The sequence below is a fragment of the Temnothorax americanus genome, unplaced genomic scaffold (genome assembly GCF_048541705.1).
Source record: "Temnothorax americanus isolate GAGA-0224 unplaced genomic scaffold, ASM4854170v1 Scaffold8, whole genome shotgun sequence".
Classification (NCBI taxonomy): domain Eukaryota; kingdom Metazoa; phylum Arthropoda; class Insecta; order Hymenoptera; family Formicidae; genus Temnothorax; species Temnothorax americanus.
The window spans coordinates 45,080-68,216 of record NW_027509802.1 but is presented as its reverse complement, the minus strand read 5'-3'; the positions used below and the strand labels follow the sequence as shown (position 1 = coordinate 68,216).

Below are 23,137 nucleotides of genomic sequence, written 5' to 3'. Positions count from 1 at the left end.
AGATTTAACTTAGAATTTAACTTAGAACTAAATAAAATATGTAAAAAAAGAAAAAAAGACTGTTATTAAAATAATTTGCTTAAATTATAATAAAATAATCAAAATAATTTATTATTATAACAAAAATGTTGAATCACTGTGATATATTTCGCATATTTTTTCTCTTTTTCTCTATTTCATTTCGGGTGCAGAAAGCGCAGTTAAAAAGAGCAGACTTAACGCCTGTCCTTTATGCCGATGAGAACATTTACCGAACATAACCTCCACTTGTAGCTCGAGCGAAAGGTATTTAGCGATTGTTTAGCGAATTGCGGCGAATAATAAGAGGCTAAATCGAGCGAGAGCGTGAAATGTTTCAAATTGTAAGTTCTCTTTTATCATAACTTGCTCACAAACATTTATAATATCTTAATAATATCTTCATTAATGATTTTTTTTAATCTATCGTTCTCTTCTACCTGCAAACCACAGGTACGCCAATCATGACGGACAGTACTTTGACAAGCGAGCAAGCGAAGTTTATAGAGGAATGCGAGGAGGAGTTCAAGGACCGTTATACGGAGAACGACAGCGATTTCATGAAGATCAAGACGCAGGAGCCGAAAAGGCCGCCAATCGTCGATCCTTGGTACAACAAGCCACGCAGGCACGACTGGTCACGTCAGAATCAAAATCAAAACCGCGATAAGCGCAATCATCACTGGGATCGTCGTAACAATGACAGAAATGAGAAGCTGGAGCGGCACGCTGGCAGACACTTCATGCATCATCGGCAAAGAATGTATTAATTATACAGCGACACAAGCAGGGATGAGGACTCTTAATGACTGAGCGTGTGGAAACTTTTGTTTAACTTGATCATTGTCCCTGCGTATATTGTTTCATTAATAGGCGATATTTATAAGATATTTACACGTATAACACGTTTGTTTACATATTTTTAATCGTAAGGATGACTGTCTAAACGAATCTAAAGTATTCATTTTTAGATATAAAATATTTGTTTATATATATATTTTCTTATTAATAGATAATGTGTGTATGACGTAGCGTAAAGCATACTTAATAATATAAATAGCATGAATGCAAGGAATAATAATTTTAAATTCAAACGTCCTCGGCATTATATCCAGCGGAGTCGGTTTATAATTTGCTTCATTTGCGCACCGAAATTGTGAAGTCACAGGAGCATACTTTCCATAACAAAGATACAACGTTTTCTTTTTTGTACAAGGTCGCACAAAATGGATGGAAGAATTTCCAATTGTGCAAGATTTGATCTTGCTGTACAATAGAGAAGACAATATTTTATTTATGTACGTAGCATATTCTCTCTAATTATAATGAGCTGAAGGATGTTGAAATATAGGATTCGTGGCTTACGCCATCAATAAATGGACGGTTATACTTAATTCAAATATTCAAAATAAAAATATGAATAAAACATGCAATTTAGCATTTCATTTAAATATTCTCACGTCCCTTTGCGCTTCTTGTGTTCGGAAATAAAATGAGTAAAAGCTTAAATTTTACATATTATATATAAGAAAATGAAAAAGAAACGGGTGTAGAGAGTGTAATTGAAAGACAAGTCGGCCTTATAAAAGCTTTATGTATTTATTTACTTATTTATGTCATATTTTATTATTGTAATTTCAACAACTATTTAAAAAAAACAATTGTATCACATTTATCGGGAAGATACATTCTAATGAGCGATAAGAATAGGCAGAGGCCGACCAATGAGATCATCGGACGCAATACCGATGCGTTTCGGAACTTCTCGCAGAGACCACGTTTTCTACCTGCTGACGCTGACAGTGCTGACGCTGACTCCGCAAGTTCAGCAAGTTGCTCACGATGTCTACAATTTGACGCGTCCATCCTCGTGCTTTCACGTTCCTCGCCGACTAGTAGTGAAAATACGGTTCATTGAGTGGGAAATCAATCTTTCTGGATCGCGCAATTCTTTATTATGAGGAGCGACAGTGTCGGACTGTGCAACGTGTCGTGAACAAAGGAAAATTCGACCTCGCAAAAATGTGGGCAGACACCATCCTGATTTTGTTTATCAGCATATGCACGGCGTTGCTGGGTGAAGGTAATAATAGGCGCTGTAATGTATTAATAAACTCGGCGGAAGAGATAGAGATGCAAAACGGGTCATTTATGTTTATCAGTTTACGCTCCGATGTACGGATAACTAATATGTAATGCTCCGCCTCAGCAATTTAAATAAACTCAAATTTTAACGAATTGTTGCTGGTGCTTACAGAAATACGTCTTTTGTACTCCTTACGCTGATTCTGAAAATTTAATATGCCTAGGATTGACGTGGTTGATGGTATACCGAACCGAGAAGTATCAGAAACTGAAGGCCGAAGTCGAGAAGCAGAGTAAAAAACGTGAGTTTGCCATACCGTAACCGTAACATCCTCACCCCAGAATTTAAAAAAAAAACATGTATCGACGCCCCCTCCCCCTTCTATCTTTTTCAGTGGAGAAGAGAAAAGAGGCGCATGGCGATTCTTTAGACAGGCAGCAGAAGAAGAAGATCGAACGGGAGGAGGAGAGATTGAAGAACAACAATCGAGACCTGTCCCTGGTGAAGATGAAGTCAATGTTCGCGATCGGGTTCGCGTTTACCGCGCTGTTAAGCATGTTCAATAATATATTCGACGGGCGAGTGGTCGCCAGATTGCCGTTCGTCCCGATCAGCTGGATACAAGGCTTGTCGCACAGAAATCTCCCGGGCGACGATTACACGGAGTGCTCGTTCATATTTTTGTACATATTGTGCACGATGAGCATCAGACAGGTAAGCGAGTCCCGATCGGTCTCTCGATCGCGGTGGGCGAGCGTAAAATTTCTTTCGTACAACGTCTCGTTTTTAGAACATCCAGAAAATGCTTGGCTTCGCGCCATCCAGAACGGCGAGCAAGCAGAGCGGCAGTATCTTCGGGCCTCCGCCTCAGCAATTTAAGTGAAAAATCAAATTTAACGAATTGTTACTGGCGTTTACAGAGAACTCTTTTGTACACCTTCCTGTGTGATTCTGAAAATTTATTTATTTCCAGTTAATCTTAATAATCTGTACACACCACTTTGTACATCTTGAATTATATTTAAATAATTGTCCTCAGATTTTTTTTCTCACAGTCTCTATCATCTTTAAATATAAAATAATGTAATTATTCTTGTGCTTATTGAAATATATGTTACAGTCTGTTTGTTAAATGGCGAGTTTAATAGGTAAGAGAAATAGACGGAACATGAACCTTATTAGTACAAAATATCTTGGGTATTTTTAAGTGATTATATGCCGTACATAATAAAAGGATATTTTATAGTTCACAAAATTATTGGGCGATTTTAGAAAATAATTATGACTGGTGTATTTTCATCAAGCAACGCTTATACAATATGTTATATACAAACATAACGATCAACCATATACAAAAAGGTGTAATCAAACATCTTGCGCGGTAAAAAACTTGCGGCGCAACTACCACGACGGTTCAAATTACATAGAATCATTACATGATTTTGTACATCAAACTCGGAAAAAATTAGTTCAAATGATATCAGATTATATAACTTGTTCTACCTTAATGGACATGTACATATGATTCCAATTAAATATTACCTGCTCTTTTTATCGTTATAGAATTAAATCTAACAGTCTATCATTATATAGAGAATAATCTATTTATATATATGTATATATTATGCAAACATATTTACAAAGAATCTACACAAAAATTATGCTGATAAAAAGTACGAATTTGTCTTCATCTTTGTTTTGTTAGAGTGTTTCGCGTTTAGCGGGACGCAGCACCATGCTCCAAAATGTTGAGCTTGTTATATTGAAACTCCTGTTCCATCAGGAATCACAATCGAATATTATTGTTGATATCATCTCTATCCTAGAATTCTGTTATTTCAAGCACGAAGCAGCGGTAATATACAGCATAAGTCTCGATAAAATTTCAAGAATGTGTACATGTGTGTGCGTGTATGTACATGGAACGCTTTAGCTGTCGCGTCAGTATATAATCCGACTTTCTCTGCGATATTTTAAATCGCACTCTTTTGAAAATTATACATAGAATCATAATTTCTCGGCAATGGGCTCATATAGAAAATATAAACCCATAATAGATGACGAAAAGAAAGAGGAATCTTGTACTCAAATGTATAATTCTAAAGACGTATCATAATAGAAGATAGAATTTATTTACTTTCAGCTAAAGACGTATCATAATAAGAATTCAAGGAACCGAAAAGAAGATTACGTTAGCAACCTCCGTAGATTTTTGAGCCACCTGGTAAAATGCTCTGCTGTCCAGCAGCCGATATGAACCTAGCACGGTTACAATTCAATTTTACAAGGCGCTTATAATCGACCATATCGGATGCTGTGACAACTGTATGTGGCATTCACTGAAATGTCATTATATTTACATTTTACATTTGAATGTATCGAGTATTATCAAATCGAAATTCTACTCATATCTATGTATAGTCATGCCCGTGTAAAAAAAATTGCACATTAAACTTAATCACTCTGCGTTATTGCGCATTGTACGTGCGCGCACTTGGATCTGTTTTCCAAGTGAACTGATCATCGACGCGATAGTCGATATCGCCATATCATCAAAACGCTGCCAAGTAATCGCACTTTTTTTCACCTTCATTTTTTAGGTCCTTCAATTGAAGACATTCTTGCGACATCATTCGATCAGTATTCAATCCCACTGGTATCCAATTTGATCGGTATCACTGTATCAGTTCCTTACTTAAAACGGCGGACAGTTCACACCAGGATGAAGATACTGACATTTGTCACCGACTCGGCAATAACCATTTTTCGAAAACTGTCTGCACACAGGTGGTTGTTTGCCGCTTCCTCGCCACCCACCACCGACACCTCTCCAACCCCCTCTAACTGGTCCACGATATCCCCAGCCGGGACCACCTCTGCCTCTGTTGTGCAAATGGGCGCCTCTCGGACCCGGAAAGTTAGGTCCAGGGCCATACATCGGCCCGGGCGGACCTTGGAAGTTATTGTATCCCATGTCATCCGGACACATCATGCCGTAGCCTTCTTGATTGTACATGGGCGGTGGTCCCATCATTCCCGGCGGTACCATGGGCGCGCCCTCCATATTCTGATTAAAACCACCCGACATGTTTGCCATCGGGTTCATACCAACGTCCGGCACGAGGACTTTGCCGTCGCCCGTTCTCCAACCGCCGCCACCAGCGGTTGGCATCGGTCCTGTCATCTCCGGAGACATGGGAGCCATGTGCGGGGGAGCCATCATTTGTTGGGGCATCTGCGGCATGGGGCCCATTGTTGTTTGGGGTCCCATAGGTGCCATCATACTTGGTTGGTTGTGCGGGTACGTCGTCGGATAATGGAACGTCGTTACGGTCGACGGTTGCGGAGGTTGCGGCTTAGGTTCCGGCCATGCTACCGCTGTGAAGTCTTTTTCACTCTCTTTATTGCCCGTGAGATCGTCTAACGGTATTATTTTCGGATCGGTCATCACATGGTGCCGTTCTTCATCGGGTTCAGCTGCAGAGTCCGGAATCCTAAAATACAAAAGTAATCAGAATTGAAAACTCCCAACTGATCGATTAAAAATTTGAATATAATGGCACACTCTACACAACAAGATCTGCAACGGTTTTACAAAAACTTATACGATATATATATAGAGAGAAGATGTATTTTCATAGATATATCTTTCTCTCCTACGTAAAATGCATTACTTCATTTTTATGTACGATATTTGATCTTGTTGTCACGGAATGTATAAATAGTTATATCAAAATTATTACGTACATGCTTCGATTAAAGTAAAGGGCTTGGAGAATGCCCTTCTCGCGAGCATACTGGATATCTTTCTCTTTGCTATCTTTGCCAGGCTCCACTAACGGAGGCGGTAGATCAACTGGAATTAAGGGTTTCCATCTCGTTCTTTCTTCCATTAAATCTTCAGTATCTAATGACAAGAAAGATCATTTTATATATATTATATTCACTATATACTTGTGTCACACATAGAATGTAAATAATTGAAACAAATAAGTACAAAATAATTTGCAAGTATATCACTGCTTCATATGAGTAGGTATAATGTTAATTGTAACACAAAATTAATATAGTTATTTAAGTTATTTCGTACGTACTTAATTTTCTGGCCATCTGGAATGCTTCCCTCTCGTTTTGCTTTTCCATTTGCTTCATGTCGGTAAACGTCTTCGTCACGTTAACCCTTTCCGTCTCGTCCAATTCGAAGTAGCGTATAGATTCTAGATCCGTCTTCCACTTCAAAACCTTTTTCGGTCCTTTACGTTTCTGCAGTAGCAGAACGCTTTTAAGTCCGTCTACGTATCGTATTTCGGGATAGGAGCTGTCCTTCTTCGTCAAATCGGTAATCATCGCACATTCATCTTCCGGCGATTCCACATCTTTTACATCTTCCACGTCTTCCTCGGGCGTCGGTGCTACGAAACAAAAAAATATATATGTAATTTATTGTTTAGATAAAATTAATTTTATTTAACACGATGATGTAAAATATTTGTAATATTAAAATGCATTAATAATAATTATAACATACTTTAGTTTTTAAAATATAAAAATATTAACGTATTATGTAAACGAAATAAATGAGCGAAAGTAATTTCATGATTATTCATAAAATGTAATTTTTTTAACGGAGGTGTTTTTAAAGAATTCATCTCTGTTACTTGAGTATAATAAGTTAAGATGATAATAAAATACTTACTATTACTTCCAATATCATCATCGTCTCTGTTGTCTCTTTCCTCATCAAACGCCTGATCTTTGTCCTTCCTTAATTCTTCTTCGCCACTTTCCTTTTCCCTTTGATCTTTGTCTTCTTCTATTTCCAGCGTGTCCTGATAGAACTAAAAAAAAAAAATTCCACAATTAATTTATATAAATAAATAAATAGCGTATTATATTCGATCCTACATCCAGGATACTTACTTTGAAATTAGGTTTGAGTGCGACCGGTGATTTCTCTTCGACGTTTGACGGCGAAGTAGGTGGCGGCGTGCTCTCGCGATTATCGGCGTTGGCGGTTTCTTGTTTCTTAGCTTCCGAGGATCCGTCCTTCGTGATAGAAGCCCTCCGTTTACGCTTCCTCGGTTCCTTACTTTTGGTAGACGCAGTGAGGGCATCCATAAACATGTCGCTTTCTTGCAGCACCATCGCTAAAAACGAAAAAAAAAAAAGGATTTTATTTAAATTTGAGAATTATAATGAGCGACGAGAACCAAATTATCGAATCTGCAACTTTTCTGTTAATAAAATTTCTAGCAAACATTTTGCAAAATTTAGTCTCGACTCGGCTATCTCGGCATGCGCCTGAAATTGAAAGCAATTGAGGAACGTTAGTATGGAAATCCTGTAGTGTGTTCGACATTAAAGTTGAATAATAAATCTTTAAGATTTAAAGATTTTCTCACAATAACAGTAGTACTGGAGCACGTCTTGATAATTCTGCATAAAATGACGATTTTGTAAAGCAGCGATACGTTCTATAAAAACAGTGTTGCAAAAATTTATAGATATACAGCGTTTCTCCTAACGTAGGCATAACTCCGCAAAAAGATCTTCGCGCGAAGATAAAACATTTTGTCTATCTCGTTTCCGAATTAGAATTCCGTTTATTCTTGTTATTAAGTAAAATTCTTGTGCTTCGGTAATTTTAATAATGGTAATTTCAGAAATATACATTTGTATAAATTACTTTTGTCCTATTTGAATTCATCTCTAAAATTATGCCTAAACACATCAGGAAATACCTGTATATAATTATTAAATATATTTTCAAACTGTGTAATCGTATTTCATCCTTGATGTAAATGAACGATGTAAATGAATACAGCTTGTAAAGATTATGTAAAAGTATGCCGATAGTCGCAAAGTTGTAGTGATTCGTTGGTTGCTTTAACGGTATTCGGCATGAATCTGGAAAAAAAAAGAAATATTTCCCATTTTTCAATAGCTGCAAGTAAAATATCAGTTCTTTAATATCAGCGAACAATGTTTATAATAGAAATTAACGATAAATTGTTTGCCGAAATGAATTTGTCTTCGATTTTGTACATCCTGTAAAAAAAGAGATGTGGAAGATTTAAACTAATATATTTTTAAAAAAGATTTCTCATATTGTGTATATGATTCTTCATATATGTATATTAGTCATATAAATAATACAAAAATAATTGAGAAACAATAAATTAGACAATGATAATTAGTGTTGTTTCTAGTTTATAAGTGATATACGAGCCGTAAGAAATAGAATGTGGGTGCAACATAAATGTAAATCAGAATATAAGGATTTTTAAGAAAAAGTAAGTACGCGTCCAATATAATTATTGTATATTATTAATTATCAATATTCACACATTGAGAATGAATACTTTGTAACTTTTTAATAAACTATGTCTCCTTAATAAAACTATTTAATAAACTCCACGTCATCTCTTTATCAACATGTAATATTTTCATATCTACTTTTGAAACGTAATGAACAAGTATTCCTTTTAGACAGAAAATTTTATTTTTATTAAATCGAATAAAATATATTCAAGACTGTTTTTTTATGTTGCATATAATAATAAAAGAAAAACCAAGGAATGAGAATATCAATTACGTGAACAAATATTTTTGATATATCGAATATGAATCAGCGATACACTCTCACCGTGTTATAAATATGCTTAAATTTTATAATGAATTTCTATAGTCTAATCTAACATCGTTACGTAAAAGTTTCAAAATTAAAACTAACGATTTAAAAAATATATATATATATTTCTTTGAATCGTATTACAATTACAGCGCTGAAAGATAAATATTAGGTATTATTTCAAAATGATTATATTCCTTTATGGAATAAATTGATTTTTACATTTATTCTATTACTGCACAAAAATTATACAAAATAGATCTATAACAATTGCGATTATGTGTATTCACAATAAAAAGAATTCATAAGCAAAACGATGAAAATAATTTATAACAATTGTATATAAATCACAATTGTTTTTACAATACAAATCTGTTTATTATGAAAACACAAAATTAATTTGAATCGCTTCAATAAAGAATCTTGATTTTTACAAAAATTGTAGAAATAAGACTCATACATACTTTTCATATATATATATATATATATATATATAGAAAAGTGCTATTAAATACATAAATATCATATTAACATGATAATTAAGACAAATATATATATTGTTCATTTATCTTTTTTTTTTTTTTTTGAAATCACGATTTAAATCAGAAATCAGAAATCAATTTTAGCATACAATAAAGCATACAATTTTATCATCATAATAATTTTTATCATCACTGTCCCATATTACAAATACAAAAATATGCTAATTTATATCAATTTTATATCCATAACACTACAAACGAAATACGATTCATGTTAAAACTAGCTATTCTTCAAGAGTTTAAAGGATACAATATAGTTGTGCTGTCAATATTTGGATACTATCTTCGGATATTCCAATTTATATTCACAAATTCGAATAATGGGTAGTTATGTCGCATATATTAAAAATAACCCTAGTAGAAAAAAATCTAGTACCCCCAGTGACAGCACTGACATGATAAGCACGACAGAAATTAATAGAAAAATTAAGGAAGAGTACAGGTTGTATTATATGGGTTTTTTTTTATTTCCACACAGAAATAGTTTATGATAAAAAAAGAAAAAACATGACATTTAGGAACATCACTGTTCTCTAGGCAGATATAGTCTCTTGCAACTTCGAATAGTGTCGTACGAAGGTGCTCTTGACGCGATCTTTGGTCTTTAAATGCCTTCGCATCGCGCCACATTGATCGGAAATCGTATGACGATGCGACACGCAAAGTCCACAACCTTGCAACAATTAAAATTCATTGAATATAAATTGATCTCGTTAATGGTATGGAAAAACGTTTGAAGCTACGTTTCGGCTTGTATACACGTATACATTTCTATGCAGATAACAAAAATATAAACAATTCTGAACGTTCGTCTAGAGAACCTATACATCTATACGTTAGAGATAAATCATTACAATTGTCTTCCGATTAATTAAATCGATATCACGAAAATTGTACAAACACTTCTCGCGCTTGTCCCGTCTTAGTCATCGTTTGTTTTATAATATAAATGTATTGCATTTTCTTACATTTTTAACGGTTCGAAATAGTTTATAATAAATAGTTTAACAAGTAAATGCCTGCTATATTGTGACTGAAACCGAAACTTTGCTGTATCTAAAAATAAATTCGAACGTATATTTGAAACAGTATCATTTGTGTACAACAATACAGGAATACAGCAATTGATTGCATTATTAAGTGGTAACGAACAGAACAGAATTTTTCTATTTGACGGGTGTTTTATCGTATTTCAAAGAACAAATTTAGTAGCGCGACAAGCGCAGCACCGTTAGACTTTAATCCATAATTCGATACATTACTAATTAAATCGTCGTATGCCAATTGAAGCAACAATTTGGAAAGACTCTGTCTTATTCGAGACACTGTCCTATATTTATATATTTAATAGGACACTCTCTCTCTCTCTCTCTCTCTCTCTCTCGTTATGTTCATTTAACGTTTATTGTAGTCTGTATTTTGTTTTTCGAATTATTTAGTCCAAATACATAACTGGATATTTGTATCTGATGGAAAATGAGCTTTTCGATATTATTGAGAAGGCACAAGATTTCAACACATCGTTCGTTTCCATTCCAAAAAGTTTTTAAACGCGCAGGGGACAACGAAGACCGCGCGTTAACTGATTAAAAACATAGCGACCGTCTAAATATTTCCTTTCATGTTTTATTCAATCAAAAATAGCATATCATCTGTCCACGTGCATGTTATAAATATATCGCAACAATTAAATGTATATGCATACAGACACGCGTGGAGAAGAAAACACGTGCGCGCGCTCTCTCTCTCTCTCTCTCTCATACGATTTCCGATGCTGTATAATGGCCACGTTAACAGTCGTGAATTGCGTATTAATAATTCAAGGATTTAACGTACGGTGCCGAGCGCATTATGCATATATTTGCACGCGGTCGGATAGGAACGGTCTTCCATCCCCGCGACGAGCGGAGGGATGACGCGCCGCCCGACGAAGCACCAAGTCCGTCGTGTCGTCCGTCGCCGTGCTCGGCGCGGCGCGGGTCGATGTGCGTCGGACGGATAGTATGCGTGGGTCCCGTATAGCGCGCGGTATACGTATACGCCGGCCGGTCCGGCACACACACACACACACACACACACACACACGGACGGACGGCCGCCACGTGCGCGTCGGCGTGGAGACGGTCGCAAAAACATCGGTTAGGTTCCCCTGCGACGATACACACCTTCGCGTTTCGAACTCCCCCCCGGCTATCGCGTGCATGAGTCAGCCCCCCAGCGACCCCGGAAGGGAGCCGAATTTGGACTCCGAAATCGTCGCGATGCAAGAAAAAAAAAAAAAAAAAAAAAGAGAGAATTGTCGTCGGCGCCGCCACGTGGGCGACGGGTTCGTTCCACGGGCCTCGCACCCCGTTCTCGCGATGCGGAATGAGTTTCCGAGACGACAAATTGCCGTCGCAATTTCCAAAATCTGCGATCGAGCGTGAAGATCTGACGAATCGTCATCTTTTTTTGACGCGTTTTCTGAACAGAAATATCGCGCGAGCCGCGTTACAGATTTTTTTTTCCCTTTCGTTGTGCACACGCTGTCGCGCGTCTATCCGCCAAAGCGAACGCGATTATCGCCGAAACGTTATACGAGCAATTCGATAAGAATATACGGTCCGGCCAATTTTGTGGGATTGTACAAATAATTATATAGTATCAAATAATTCGTTTATATAGTACCATTTTCCATCAGATTCAAATAAAGCATGCAAAAAAGAATTCTGAATTACACGCCGAGTATACGGTATACACTGCAAATTTTGAAGCGCGCGATCCGTCTCGCCCTTCTATCTGTTCGTTTTTTTCTCTCTCTCTCTCTCTCTCTCTTTCTCTCTCTGCGTATCTCTCTTTTCGTTCAGTAACGAACATTGGCAAAGAAGAAAACTCTCTTCACCATGCCGACGATGTCGGATGTTGTAAACCGGAGGGCCTCCTGCCGGTCCGAGAGGCCTTCTCGCTCGAAGACGTCGAATATGCAGCTTCGGAATTCGTGCACTTTCAGTGCTACTTAAAATCCATAGGGTCCACCGCATTATTCAACGTTGCTTCAGTATATCGTCTCTTCCTCACCACAGTCTTCCCCATCTTTTTCTCAACCACTCTCAACCGTCCTTTCTTGCACGCTTTCTTTCTCTCCCTCTCTTTCTCTCTCAGTTTTGCGTATCTATCAAAGGTGTTCGAAATCACTTGCCCGACACAAATTTCAATTCTCTCTGATAAATTCACAAATATCTCATTTGTCATGAAAAGTTAATGATAACTCCATATTATCTGTCGATACGTTTTGACCAAGGTACTCATATTTCGTTGGCAACAAATATATATGTATGCGACGATTAACGGAGCTTCGTATAAACTAAAAAAAAAAAAAAAGACCTATTTAAATAATAAATCTGATTCGAGGGAAGCCAATTTTTCTCCCAATCGCTGAATCGATTGAAACATTGACGGCAATATTTTACGTTACCATTTCGCGCGTTTAACGTTAAGAATCAACGAGAGGATGGAAATCTGGATGGGCTCGCGATACATACTTTGCGTAGTATTTAACGTCGGCCGTTTAATAGCGAGCAAGATGTGTATAAGTATAGCAGAAACCCAAGAGTTAAATATTCCAGATTTCTGATAAATTTATTTGAATTAATTAAGTAGGGTGTACATTTACAAGGGAAGAAATATGAATAGACAAGTTTTTGTTGCCTTACCTAGTAAAAGATTAGAACTATTCCTGAGCGATGGCTTCGTATCGTTGCGTCACTGATATCGGAGATTTAAAAAACACATTTCCCGCTAATCCGTAAATATTGATATAGAACACTTTTTTTTCATTTATATTCTCTATTGCTCTCAACGGAGAAACTATACGTTTTACTTCGAAATAATTAAATGTGTATATATATATATATACTCTTCCTCAGTCGCGCGAATATTGATTGGAGAAATCGCGTTTTAATGAATAGCTTATCGAGGATTACCTGCTGAATCGAAGATTCTTAATATACGAAAAAGTTTCGTAGTCGAGTGTCGATCCTAATGGGCCTCGTTCTTCTAACGAGAGACGTTAATTTTCTCGTAGGTGTGATCCGCACGAGCAAGAGCTGTTAAATCTTCGTGCAGCACGATGAATAAATCGTTACGGCTTATTATATCTTCTATGAAACGCTAATAATAATTTTTTGGGAAAGTAGAGGATGTACTATTAAGAAATATTACGCTACGATATGCCTGGAAGAAACAATAAGTTAAAGGTACATAGGCAAATAAATGTCTGATGTAACACCAAAAGTCAAGAGAAAAATTGTCAATAACATTCGCGATATGTAAAAATATCGCGGTAAATACCGGATCTCGTTGTATTTCTTGTTGGAACCATCCACCTGCAAACTCAATATTACAGAGTTAGTAAGTCATATATAACGTAGCATGCCAATGTACAAAGCTTAAGCAGTCATTATTCATTTATCATCATCGTTCCACCGAAATAGAACTTGGATCTTGTATAATGCGTGATATAGAAAAACATTTATAACGTCTTATTGCAAAAAAATAGATAACAATAATAGACATTTACTATAAATAACAATAAAATATTTCCGAGAATAGAATATAACAATGCTACAAAACCAATATTTATATATTTAATTATTGCTTCGATTTCATTAAGAATATATTTTAATATAAATGAAAGATAAAAAGTATGTGCGTACAGTTAACAAATATTATATTTATTTTAAAATATATAAAAATAAAATTATGAAAATAGAATATATAAAAATACATTAGTAAGTTACTAATTTGTAAAATAAAACAAGATTTATATAATATGATTTGTAATGTTCAAATATATATATATAAATTCAGATTATTTTTCTAAAATCAACTATAATATATTGAATCTATATGTTAAATTCTATACTTTTTTGTTATTCTTATGCTGTTAATAAATTTAAGATATTTTATAAGATATCTGCTCTTTTAGTAAACACATTTTTTTCTATACTTCCCATTTCGTAAGATTGTATTTAGTATAAGAATATTTCTAAGGTTTTCTATTATTGATTATTTCTATTAATATATCGAATAAAAATTAAAGAAGTTATATGGTATAGAGTAACTTCAAGATAATTAAAATTTCAATTCATGGACCGCTTTATCTGAGGACATTAGCAATACGTTTACATTTAGATTATGATAAAAATATCAGTATTCTAAAAGAAAATTATGATAAAGATCGTGTATTAATAAAGAAATTTTATACATAATTTTTAATAGGATACCAGTATACTTACGTTTAGGTTTTGGCGGAATCAGCTTAATCCCTCCCTTCTTCTCATCACTTGGTGAGGTTGTCGTTGGTGAGTCCAGGGATAGCTTCACACGTTTCTCCACCAATGGAACATCCCTCAACGGCGATGGCCTCTTCAAGGGTAATTTTGGAGGTAGAACCTTCTTATCGGCAGCAGGAGCCGCCTTCTTCGATCTGGGTGGTGGTGGTTTTACTTCTTCCTCTAGGCCCGTGGATCTGAATTTCGAGTTAAACGTCTTCACCGTCTTCGGTCGCGTTCCCGAGTCCTGGCTATTTTTTCTGTTCTCAATGGAAATCGATATATTCTTCTTTTCGGTAACGAGCTTCGTCGCAACGGCGTCCTTCTTCGAATCCGCTTTCTCCTTGTTTTCTTTCGAGCTGTCGCGCGACTCGGTCGAAGACTTTCTTCCATTTGCATCGCTCGACTTCTCATCTTCCGTTCGCTTCTTCGGTATTTTGCCCAACTTAGAACTCAACGCTTGACCCTGCACCTTCTCCAGAGTCGCCTTATCCTTCTCCGCCTGATCCTTCTTCTGCTTCTCCTTCTCCTTTTCCCGTTCCTTGTCTCGCTCGGATTTACTCCTACTTGAGCTGTGTTTGCTAGATGAGCTGGAGTGATGCTTATCTTTATCCTTGGAAGACCTATCTTTGCTAGAATTTTTAGAACTACTATTATTACTAGAACCCGAACGGTGACTACTAGATTTATGGGATGTAGAGCTGCTGCGATGTGCACTGGAACTCGTGCCATGCTTAGAGCTCTTCGACGATGACGATGACAACGAAGACGAAGATGAGCCATGATGATGGCCGCTACTACTTTTCTTCTCGGAACTGCTACTGGACTTTTTATCATCTTTTTTATGAGAGTCCCTATTTTCTTTATCACTAGATTTACCGCTATCACTACTGGCAATGTCCTTAGAGTCTTTGCTTTTAACACCTTCAATATCCTGATTGTCTTTAGAACTAACTACAGTTTGTTTCACTTCACTAGGAACGTGTCCCGAATCGTCTGACTGTACAACATCTACTACGTCATCTCGACCACCGGCCGCACTGCCATTTTCTTCCGCCTCGTCAAACTCCTCCTCCCCTTCTGGCTTCGCTTCCTGCGTAGCATTTGGGGGGTGTCCACTGTCCGTACTCGTACTAGCTGTATTTAGAACGTTACTTATATTCGCGGCGTCCGTCTCTACTTTCGCGAGGACTTGATTGCCGTCGCGAATAGTAATCTTGTAAACAGGCAGTGATGAAGACGTCGAAACAACAACGAAAGATTGCTTTTTAGATTGTTGTTGCGTTACTTGCTGTTGTACTTCCACCGTTTGTGGCTGTAACCTCTCCTGCAATTGTTGCTGCTTCTCATGATCTTGCTGATTTATCGAAATACTCGCGGTAGATTGTTGCGCGAGCTTGAAGTCCTGCACGTGAACGGTTGCATTTTCGGTATCATCTGCGGTTTGCTGAGTGTTCGCACACTGCTGTTGTTGCGACGAAGGTACAATCGCAGTTTGGCCCGCAATAACGTTTGACTGCACTGAAACCGTCATGATTTGAGCCGGCACCGAGTTCGGCGCCGCTTCTCCCTTTACAATTTTCAGCCACTGCTCGACAAGTCGACTGGCCAATGTTCGAACACCCTGATGACTACCTTCTTTCGACAATCCCTTGATCAACTTTGGACAATTATTACTCTTCAACCGCTCGATGTCTACTGGACAGAGCAGCAGAAGCTTGAGAAGTTCTTGAATGAGAGCCCAGTTCTTGGCAAGGATGCCATCAGTGAGCCACGTGTGAATAAGATTCCATCCTCCAGCGGTCATAAATCTGCAAAAAAAAAAAAGAAATTATAAAACGTAAAATAATACATTAGCTTGTACTATTGTACAGATAATATGTTATTTCAAATTATATACTCCATTTCAAATTCTAATTTCACAAAATTGTTTAGAGAGAGAGAAGTACAGTATTATAAAGAATAAGTAAAGATTAATTCCACAAACACGAAAAATAGTAATAGTCAATTTCTACAAGTGAAAAAAACTGTACAATTATACTTTTAGAATTTTTTTAAATCATTGTAGTTTTTTTAATCATTGCTCTTCTATATATATAGAGAGATTCAACAATCACATACAAATCTGACAAAATAAATCATAAAATTCTACTAAGTTTTGGAACTGAGATGTAAGACTCGTATCAGTAAAAACGGCACACAATAAGCACCGCCTAATGGTTCTGAGTCTCTTATAATTTTCTCTTGCATGTTTATACTTTTTTTTCACACAAACATACAAATAACATATACTTGTGTATCTCAACATGCTGAATAACAAATGTCTTTTATTTTAATTACTAAATTATTTTAATTAATATCATAAAAAACGATGGAATGAAGTGTATAAAGTTAAATGGTGTTAATATTACGTAGAGTTCGTATATTTAAGTACTTACTGACTAAGCAAGTCCGTATTAGTGGTTTTCAATATTTGTATATAAATGCATTTTGAAACAAGCTTCTTAGAAAATTTTGTCATTAAATTAGCTAATCGGTGAACTTCTTCTTTACTCTTAATACCTCCTGTTGGACCCAATAAAACGCTAAGGCATTTGAGCAACGATAGAGGATCTATACGTGGCTGAAAATACAATTTAAGAAGAAAAACATTATTGATACATTCATTTACATAAGGATATAAAATGCTTACAACTTTAAAGTTCAAAACAATTTCAAAGGAAATTGAAAATGATTAAAAAATAGAAAATATACACAAGGTACCTAATTTATAAACTTTCGAGAAAAACTTAAAAAAAACTCAGGCATGGAGACCATTAGATAATTTTTAAGTAAAAATTTAAAATAAATAAATTTCTATTTTTCATTCATAGATTTAATCCATAAAATAATTTTTTAAATTTAAGATCAAAGATAATTGAAGGCTACAGACATTTTAGATTAGATCTCGACATCTACATGGATGATCAAATATAAATAATAAAAATATGCAGTTTCAAATAAAAATCAAATGTAATCATTATAGATGTCTATGAAAAATCAAGATAATAATAAATCATAAAATCAATATAATTATGTTACAAATTAACCATTCAAATTTTGGCAATCCGTTCAAAACAATCAGTTTAATCCTACTATAAGATAGAAGATAGTCTTCAATACTTTGTATTATAAATTATAAAGAAAGAAAAGTCGCCTCGCAAAGCATTATAAAAAGCGTTAAAACTTCACAAACATAAAATTTAAAAAATTATTCAAAAAAAGTGGAAAATATTGCACAGAGAAAACGCACAAAAATTTGAAATTTATATAAAATTCTTTCTTTTCTTTCCGAGACATATAACAAATTGAAAATTACGTGTTCGACACTTACCGAAGCATAAAGAGGGAAAAATATATCGAGGAAATATATTCTCATAAAAATGTTTTAAATCTGCTAAATAAAAATATGTTATTAATTTAATTTGATTAGCCGATACACAGTCAGCTGTTTGCAAGATACAATTCTCAAAAAAAAAAAAAAAAAAGAATTTCTTAAAATAGAATTTTCTTTCTATAGATCTTTTAAAAAATTCTCCGATTTTTTTCCAACAGAAATATTCCAGGCATTCCAAATATAACAGACACCTTGTATATAACTTATTCACTATGATAAAACTATATATTAATTAATTACAAATAGCTTTCAGTAAATCAATATTAATATATCGGTATTGGTACTCAATAAAATATCTTTGTACTTAGATTTGCACGCTACCAGCAAAGGGTTCTTCTCTAATACTTGAGTATCCAAAGACTACGATAAATTTTAGAAAAATGGAGATTATTTGATTCATATATTGGCACAAAGAAAATATTAAAGAATATTTGTCAACGAATAAAATTAAAAAATCGGTCATTTTTATATTTTTTAAATATAAATTCAAATATGAATTTTTTTAAATACTTTTCAAATTCTCTTCAGTTTCTCTTTTATTTCAAAATAATTTTCATCTCTTTTATTAAATTTATTAAATTTAAAAACAATTATCTCGTGGATGAAATCAATCTTCTCGTCGCGTATTTTACATTATTCGACACAAACGAATAAAGCAATTTTATTTATCATTATTTGATTCGAATGCAAATACGAAAATTTGTCTAGCGCCATTGTTACACCCACGGGCAATAATGGCAAATTGAACAATCTACATTGTGTAATTGAGAAAGGGGGGGGGGTAACGGCAAAAGTGGAGTACGAGGTCGAGAGGGGGACAAAGGTTATTGATCTTCGGCCCCTGGACGAAGTCCGTGGCGCCATCTCTCCCGAATTATGCGCTCGTCAGAAATTCGCCACGTTCATACCGATATAAATAATAAAAAAAAAAAAAAAAAGGAAAAAATTTATGCCACTCACCATTTTGCTGATATTCAGGACGTTTTAGCGTATTTCCATCACACCGAACGTGGACCAGGGCTCGAATACGGGATCGTCCGCGCGTGTCTGCAACGAAACGTAAAAAATGCTCGATAATTGTCGTCGGGCGGCGCGAACGGGAACAAGCGACGCACACATCACGCCATATTGCCGAACGCGCGCGTTCTCGTTCTCACGCGGTCGCCCGAGACCCGCGAGACGTGGGCCGGAAACGGCGACGCAGAGGCAAAACGGAATCGCGGAATTTCACGGACTTTCGATCCGATTTTCGTCGCCCGACCGTCAGAATCCCATTCGAGATCGCCCCTGCCCCGGCTCGGCTCGGCTCGCCTACGTAAATCGTAACCGTGCGCCGCACGCGATTATCATCGCAACGTCGTAACGAGGACGTCGGACATTTTCGGGGCGATTCCCCGCGGACGGAATTCTCGCGCGTCTGACCTCCCTGCCGGTGGACTACGTTTTTTTTTTACGCAATTATTACCATGATATCATTCCCTATCGCTCTAGAATAGCTACGTTAGCTGCGAAGCGGGATTCGCAACCGGCCGCTCGTTAAAAATGCTCAGATAACGCAAGCGAGGATACGAGGTGCGCTCCGCCGCAACGGTAATTCTCACACGACTAGCCCGGACGCGCAGTGCGCAGTCGCCGAGCCGCACGCTCCCCACCCGGTCCGTTCGCGCGCGGCCGACCAATCGGAACGGAGGACGCCTCTCCCCGCCGGCCAATGACGGCCGTCACCCGGTCACGCTTTTGTTACCCGACAATTGCGACGCTTTCCCCCTCCCCTCTCCCCCTCCACCACCGCTTTCAACCGTTCTATTCTATAGTTCTATTTACGTAACACACCCAGAGACGTTCGCGAGGCCATACGTTTCTCCTATTTGCGTCTAAAAAAAAAAACCTCCCAACACTTTTTTTTTCTCTTGCTTTTTCGGCACTACTTAAAAACTTGCTCGCGTATCATTTTTCTCGGCACCAATTAGATCATGGCACTTTCAAGGATGACCCCTCTCTCTCTCTCTCTCTCTCTCTTTCGCGAACCCGCTTATTCAGCTCGCGCGATACCTGATTCACGAACGCGGGATTACGTCACCAACAGTCCCCGACATTGTTCACCTTCGATCGGAACGATGACGCTGTTTTTCATCACCGTTTCGAATAGCTTTACGACGTATGCGATTACGCGATTTACGCATCGGAGCAAGAGCGTCGAGATCTCTCTCGGGGGTCGTTCCCGATGGGAATTGTACGTGCTGCCGACCTTCGGACTATTTTTTTTTTCTTTTTCGTTCGTGCCAATCTGTCGGTTGGATAATACGTTGGAGAATATAGGAATAGCCACTCACGGTAGATAAAAATTAAGTCCTTTTTATGGAAAATAAATGTTCACGATCTGGTGAGAAACTGAACATGTCCTTATGGATTAACGAGTAACGTCAGCAACACGGGTAGCGTGTTCAGGCGCGTTGCCGAATGGTCTCTCTGCTCGCCCGGCCTCGCTGGACTCTCTCTCTCTCGCTCTTCCTGTCCCATCCGAGATGCGCGCTACGTGACCCTCATCCGCGTACGCTCGGCCCGTCTATTTGCCATCTGCAATTAAACGTCGTCTAGAATCCGTCGCCGCCACCGGACGCCCGTAGCCCGTTCAATATTTCGCTTCCGCGAATCCGCGCCGGCAATTATCCCTTGACAACGTTGTGCGGAACAATCCTCACCTGACTGCGTAAGACCCTGCCTGCTAAACCAATGAACAAGCCGGAAGTGCCCGGTCTCTACGTCCCGCTCCCGTCACCGCGCGAGTCAAAAGCGCGACCGCCGCGCCAGACGCGCCCCGTTGAACTCTCGAACCTAACCCTAACTTTCGTGCCTTTGCGCGACGATTGATGATCCGCGATTTTTATCGAGCCAACGAGCGAGAGAGCAAATGCCGTTCGAACCGCGATACGTTGCTCCCGAGACTCAAATCGATGCGACGTAAATGCTGTTTAAAACTTGTGTTGACTCGATTGCTCATAGTCACGTGTTTCCGGTCATCCGGAAAAATATAACGGCATTATGGCTCGCGCGCATGAAGCGAGAACGGAGCAAGCTCATTGGCTGTCGCGGTAGCAAATCCATGCTTATGACATTATGGCTCGCGCGCATGAAGCGAGAATGGAGCAAGCTCATTGGCCGTCGCGGTAGCCTTCGATTGGCCTTCGGGTCTGTTCGGGTCTTTATATTTGCCAAATTTTACTTTCTGAAAGTACACCAATTTTTTATAAGAAACAGCGCTATATAATTAGTGGTTTTTTTTCTTTTTTTTTTTTATATCCTACATATTGTAATTGTGTAAGTACGATAGGTTTGTTTTTTTTGTGGTTGAAGTTTTTACATCCTTCAGCTTCTTTCTTTCTTTCTCCAAAATCTGATCATCGTCTGTTTCGTTTTCATTGCAGAAAGTGTAACATAGTGCAACTACAAGGAACAGACTTTACAACACAATCAGGTGCAAACTGCAATTGTAAATTTTCGACGATAAATCATGCAACCTCTTTTTCTTTTGCATTAATTACATTTCCATGAAATTATTTTAATAATATGCTTAATATATTTAATTCGTATTACTTGCACTGCGGGATTTAAAAATTCGAGATTGTCTCTGACACGTGCGTCATCAATCACTCCGGAGTACTGTGCGCGATTGTTCGTACGTAATAATTAAACAGACACTTTTATTTTCGCAGTTATCTTGCCGAGCATGTCGATTCTAAACACGTTACACCGAGTAGGAGCGTTGGCGCGGGCGAGTTTAACACGTAAAGTGAGTTTTTGGAGCAATAAACAGCGTATAAACCAATAACCCTTTAGGATAACCGGCCGGACTCCAACTGATCGGTGATTAACCTATCGAGTAATACCCACCTACGCTATTTTGTTATCATAGAATTATTAATTCTTTATTGTTTAACAAGGCGATTGAATCAGGAGCAACAGATTGTATTACAGTTGGAAATGTTGCTTCAAGCAACTCCACTTAATTGATCACCGATTAACTTAATCAGTGATTAATTGGAATTGCCGCAAGATTTCTAATTACGCAATTTGCTGTCCCTAATCTAATCTTTTTCTGCATATGTATTTAACGACGAAATATTAATTGTTCTGCCTACGTTAATAAAATAGCACGGGTATTGCTTGACAAGTTAGTCGCCGATTAAGTTGATCGAAGTTTGATCAAAGTTGTTTTTATAGATGTAAATTGCTTGCAGCTTGATTCGGCGAGAGCCATCACGTTTTCGCTTACGCGTTGCTCCGAAGAAGGAAATGCAACCGGGAGTGATGTAACTGAGAGTTCATCCGCGGAGACTCCCAAGATTGCACGTAGACCAGTTATATCCGTAGAGACCAGCATTCGGTATATGAATAGCGACGGTAAGAAATTGTTGATAAGTTTTAAGTGTCCAGATAGTCAGGCAAGCGTGTCTTGCTCTGACAGTCTTACTAATTTACGCGACGCAATTATCATGTGACTGCAACTATTGCGAAATCCTGCAGCTTACAAGCAGACTTACGGAGATGAGCCGGTATGGAAACCGTACAGAAGAAATCACAAAGGAATGTTTCCAACTAGAAAAACTCGAAAAACTTGTATAGTACGTATTCGCAGCTTTTTATCCTGTTGCGATACAATTAATATGATGCCTTTTAATAATGCCTAATATATTCAATTAGAGAAAAGGCCAGATCTCCACTGGAAATCCGTGTCCTATATGTAGGGACGAGTATCTTGTACTCGATCATAGAAACGTCAAGCTGCTTGAACAGTTCATCAACGAGTATAACGGAGACGTCCTGAGTTACTCGTAAGCGTCTAAGTTTCATTGTCAATATTACTTTACGTGTTTTTGTTGCATTAGCCCTTGTGTCTTTTGATACATCTTTATGGACTTCTTATTTATTCGTAGGAAGACAAATATCTGCCAAAGAAGGCACAAACAGCTTCTAGTTGCGTTAACCAGGGCCAAAGATTACGGGACTATCACATACGACGTTCCTTTAAGGCAGTACGATTATTCAGAGTGGAAACCGTCGAATAATTAATCTTTAGTTTATCTATATCATCATATTACGACGTTTATGTAG

At 37.4% G+C, this 23,137-nt stretch overlaps 4 protein-coding genes across 8 annotated transcripts; 3 read left to right on the top strand and 1 right to left on the bottom strand.

Annotated features, from left to right (window-relative positions):
- Positions 1–213: 213 nt before the first annotated feature.
- LOC143907223 (uncharacterized) lies at positions 214–1,449 on the top strand. The gene is made up of 2 exons (XM_077423857.1): positions 214–362; positions 472–1,449. The coding sequence occupies exon 2, from the start codon at positions 483–485 to the stop codon at positions 786–788; it is 306 nt and encodes a 101-aa protein (XP_077279983.1). The 5' UTR covers positions 214–362; positions 472–482; the 3' UTR covers positions 789–1,449.
- Positions 1,450–1,822: 373 nt separating this feature from the next.
- LOC143907221 (calcium load-activated calcium channel) lies at positions 1,823–3,144 on the top strand. The gene is made up of 4 exons (XM_077423855.1): positions 1,823–2,101; positions 2,328–2,405; positions 2,499–2,818; positions 2,895–3,144. Exons 1-4 carry the CDS (start codon positions 2,041–2,043, stop codon positions 2,985–2,987), a joined length of 552 nt encoding a protein of 183 aa, XP_077279981.1. The 5' UTR covers positions 1,823–2,040; the 3' UTR covers positions 2,988–3,144.
- A 226-nt stretch (positions 3,145–3,370) lies between these two features.
- Pnuts (Phosphatase 1 nuclear targeting subunit) lies at positions 3,371–20,883 on the bottom strand. 4 transcript variants are annotated; one of them, XM_077423819.1, is made up of 10 exons: positions 20,728–20,883; positions 20,359–20,602; positions 18,986–19,072; positions 17,028–17,212; positions 14,554–16,400; positions 7,025–7,251; positions 6,801–6,942; positions 6,199–6,516; positions 5,852–6,011; positions 3,371–5,598 (listed from the first exon to the last, which is right to left on the bottom strand). In XM_077423819.1, the coding sequence occupies exons 3-10, from the start codon at positions 18,986–18,988 to the stop codon at positions 4,800–4,802; spliced, it is 3,681 nt and encodes a 1,226-aa protein (XP_077279945.1). In that variant the 5' UTR covers positions 18,989–19,072; positions 20,359–20,602; positions 20,728–20,883; the 3' UTR covers positions 3,371–4,799. The 4 variants fall into 4 exon arrangements, with proteins under 4 accessions (XP_077279945.1, XP_077279947.1, XP_077279946.1 ...); XM_077423821.1 differs by lacking the exon at positions 17,028–17,212; XM_077423820.1 differs by lacking the exons at positions 20,359–20,602; positions 20,728–20,883 and adding an exon at positions 19,491–19,770.
- Positions 20,884–21,481: 598 nt separating this feature from the next.
- Positions 21,482–23,101, top strand: Mrps18b (mitochondrial ribosomal protein S18B). 2 transcript variants are annotated; one of them, XM_077423854.1, is made up of 6 exons: positions 21,482–21,500; positions 21,739–21,815; positions 22,264–22,426; positions 22,550–22,647; positions 22,727–22,857; positions 22,960–23,101. In XM_077423854.1, exons 2-6 carry the CDS (start codon positions 21,753–21,755, stop codon positions 23,093–23,095), a joined length of 591 nt encoding a protein of 196 aa, XP_077279980.1. In that variant the 5' UTR covers positions 21,482–21,500; positions 21,739–21,752; the 3' UTR covers positions 23,096–23,101. The 2 variants fall into 2 exon arrangements, with proteins under 2 accessions (XP_077279980.1, XP_077279979.1); XM_077423853.1 differs by lacking the exon at positions 21,482–21,500 and adding an exon at positions 21,527–21,660.
- The last annotated feature ends 36 nt before the right edge of the window (positions 23,102–23,137 follow it).